Source organism: Vicia villosa, linkage group LG4, assembly GCF_029867415.1.
Source record: "Vicia villosa cultivar HV-30 ecotype Madison, WI linkage group LG4, Vvil1.0, whole genome shotgun sequence".
NCBI lineage: Eukaryota > Viridiplantae > Streptophyta > Magnoliopsida > Fabales > Fabaceae > Vicia > Vicia villosa.
The window spans coordinates 167,183,589-167,185,675 of NC_081183.1; the positions used below are offsets into that span (position 1 = coordinate 167,183,589).

The following is a 2,087-nucleotide window of genomic DNA, read 5'->3' on the forward strand; positions in this document are numbered from 1 at the left end:
ATCACTGATAAAGACCTCCTTGTTATCTATCATTTCTCAAAGAAAACTCCTCTCAATATAGGATATTTGGTGCTCAATTACATTAAACACACTGGTCTTAGAGCAAGAAGCGCCCCCTATGGTATGCTTCTTACCAAAATATTCAAGCACTTTAATGTTCCTCTGGATGATGAAGACTCCTTCGAAATCAACAAAATACTGGATGCCTCCAAGTTGAAGCGCATGAAAATTCCTTCACTCAAGCGAGCACCATCACCTAAACCTGAGGCCAAATCAAAGCACAGGCGTCTTGTCAAGCAATATGCTCCAACTGAACCTTTAACAACGGATACTGAATCTCCTAACTCTCCAAACATCCTGACCACAAATTCTCCCATTCCATTATCTGTGGCTCTTCCAAACACTGCTGACCTAGAATCCCCACAAGACCCCTCACCGATCTCTCCTCATGCCTCTAAATCCGTATCTCCAAACCCAAAGGAAACAAATAAACAATCTCCTGTAATCACACAATGCATTGACCTCACGTCTACATCACCAATCCCAGTAGAATCCTCACCACAAACAGTTGTCATCACTCAAGCTCCAGTTTCTCTCCAAACTGAAACTCTCTCCTCATGCCTCTAAATCCGTATCTCCAAACCCAAAGGAAACAAATGTTTCAATCTCCTATAATCACACAATGCATTGACCTCACATCTACATCACCAATCCCAGTAGAATCCTCACCACAAACAGTTGTCATCACTCAAGCTCCAGTTTCTCTCCAAACTGAAACTCTCTCAAATGTTTCAAGTCCTCCAACCCTAGAGACTTCTAACACTGACATGATCAACATTTTCGCTCTTGAAAACCTTCTCTCAAGTCCTCCTAGTGCTTCAGCTCATCAACCACCCTCACCAATATCTCCTCACACTCCTGCTTCAGCTCAGCTGTCCTCACTCATATCCATGCTTGAGGCTGAATTATTAACTCCACCCACTTCAAATCAACAAACTTCAATTATTCCCCATGTTGCCACATACACTTCCCCTACTATGACAACAAATCCTCTCTCCACGACCTCACCTCTGAACTCTCCAAATTCTTACAAAGAACCTTCTTCTAGAAGAATTCAACTCTCCTCAATCAATCATACAGACTCCAACGATCTCACTGCTCAGATTGAAGCCTTTTTTAATAACTCCGTTCAGCTATCTGAACAAGATGATCCTATAGAATCACACGCCTTGCCTTCTGTTCCACAACCTGATCCTTATGTCTTCCAAACAAACTCTCCAATATTTTCTTCTCCAAAGGAAGATGATGATAACTCCTTCAATGTTCAAACACTGCTTGCTCCGAGGTATGACTCATCACCTCCTAGAAACACCACCGATAATTCCAATACCCTTCCTCAGATTCCCATCACTTCCATCACATCCTCATTTTTTAACAACTTCCCCAGCATTGGTAATCGTCCTCCCGTTTATCCTCGATGTGCAACCTCATCTGAAACGGTTAACCCCCATCAGGGCATCAACCTTCGATCCTACACAGCTCTCCAAAAGCAGTTAATGGCTTACCAAAAATTCTGGATTGATTATGTCACTGAACAAGTATGCCCGAGGTTTCCAGGAATGTCTCCTCCGGATCCCTCTCAGATTCAGTTTCCATTTCTGCCATTATCTTCTGAGGCAACATCTGATGATGAACAATCTGGTTCTTAATCTTCTCGTCCTCTATCTTTTGGTGCCCCCTTTCTTTTTGTATGTTTGACAAAAGGGGGAGAACAAGCTTTGACCAAAGCTTTGTCTTGTTTAAGTTCTTTGTACTTTATTTATCTTTAGTTCACTAGGACTTTGCATTATATTTAGCAGTAATCCTCTAGGATCTTTTTGTGTTTGTGTATCAAAATATTGATGTAAATCAATTAATATATTGTTCCTCAAACATTAATCAAAAACTGCTATCTAATCAACATGTGTTTCAAATGCTGATAAATTTATTTACTATATATGAACTAACATTGAGGGGGAGCATTTGCCCTTTCAAAGTATGCATCTTTTCAGGGGGAGTTTCAACGTCCTTACTCAAAGAAATTGGGT

General features: G+C 40.9%; 1 protein-coding gene across 1 annotated transcript; it reads left to right on the plus strand.

The window, feature by feature from the left end:
- Positions 1-656: 656 nt before the first annotated feature.
- LOC131598270 (uncharacterized protein PB18E9.04c-like) lies at positions 657-1,709 on the plus strand. The gene has a single exon (XM_058870887.1). The coding sequence runs from the start codon at positions 657-659 to the stop codon at positions 1,707-1,709; it is 1,053 nt and encodes a 350-aa protein (XP_058726870.1).
- The last annotated feature ends 378 nt before the right edge of the window (positions 1,710-2,087 follow it).

What these genes read in the sequence shown, in the direction of transcription:
- LOC131598270 (XM_058870887.1), top strand. Translation starts at nt 657, where the DNA reads ATGTTTCAATCTCCTATAATCACACAATGCATTGACCTCACATCTACA.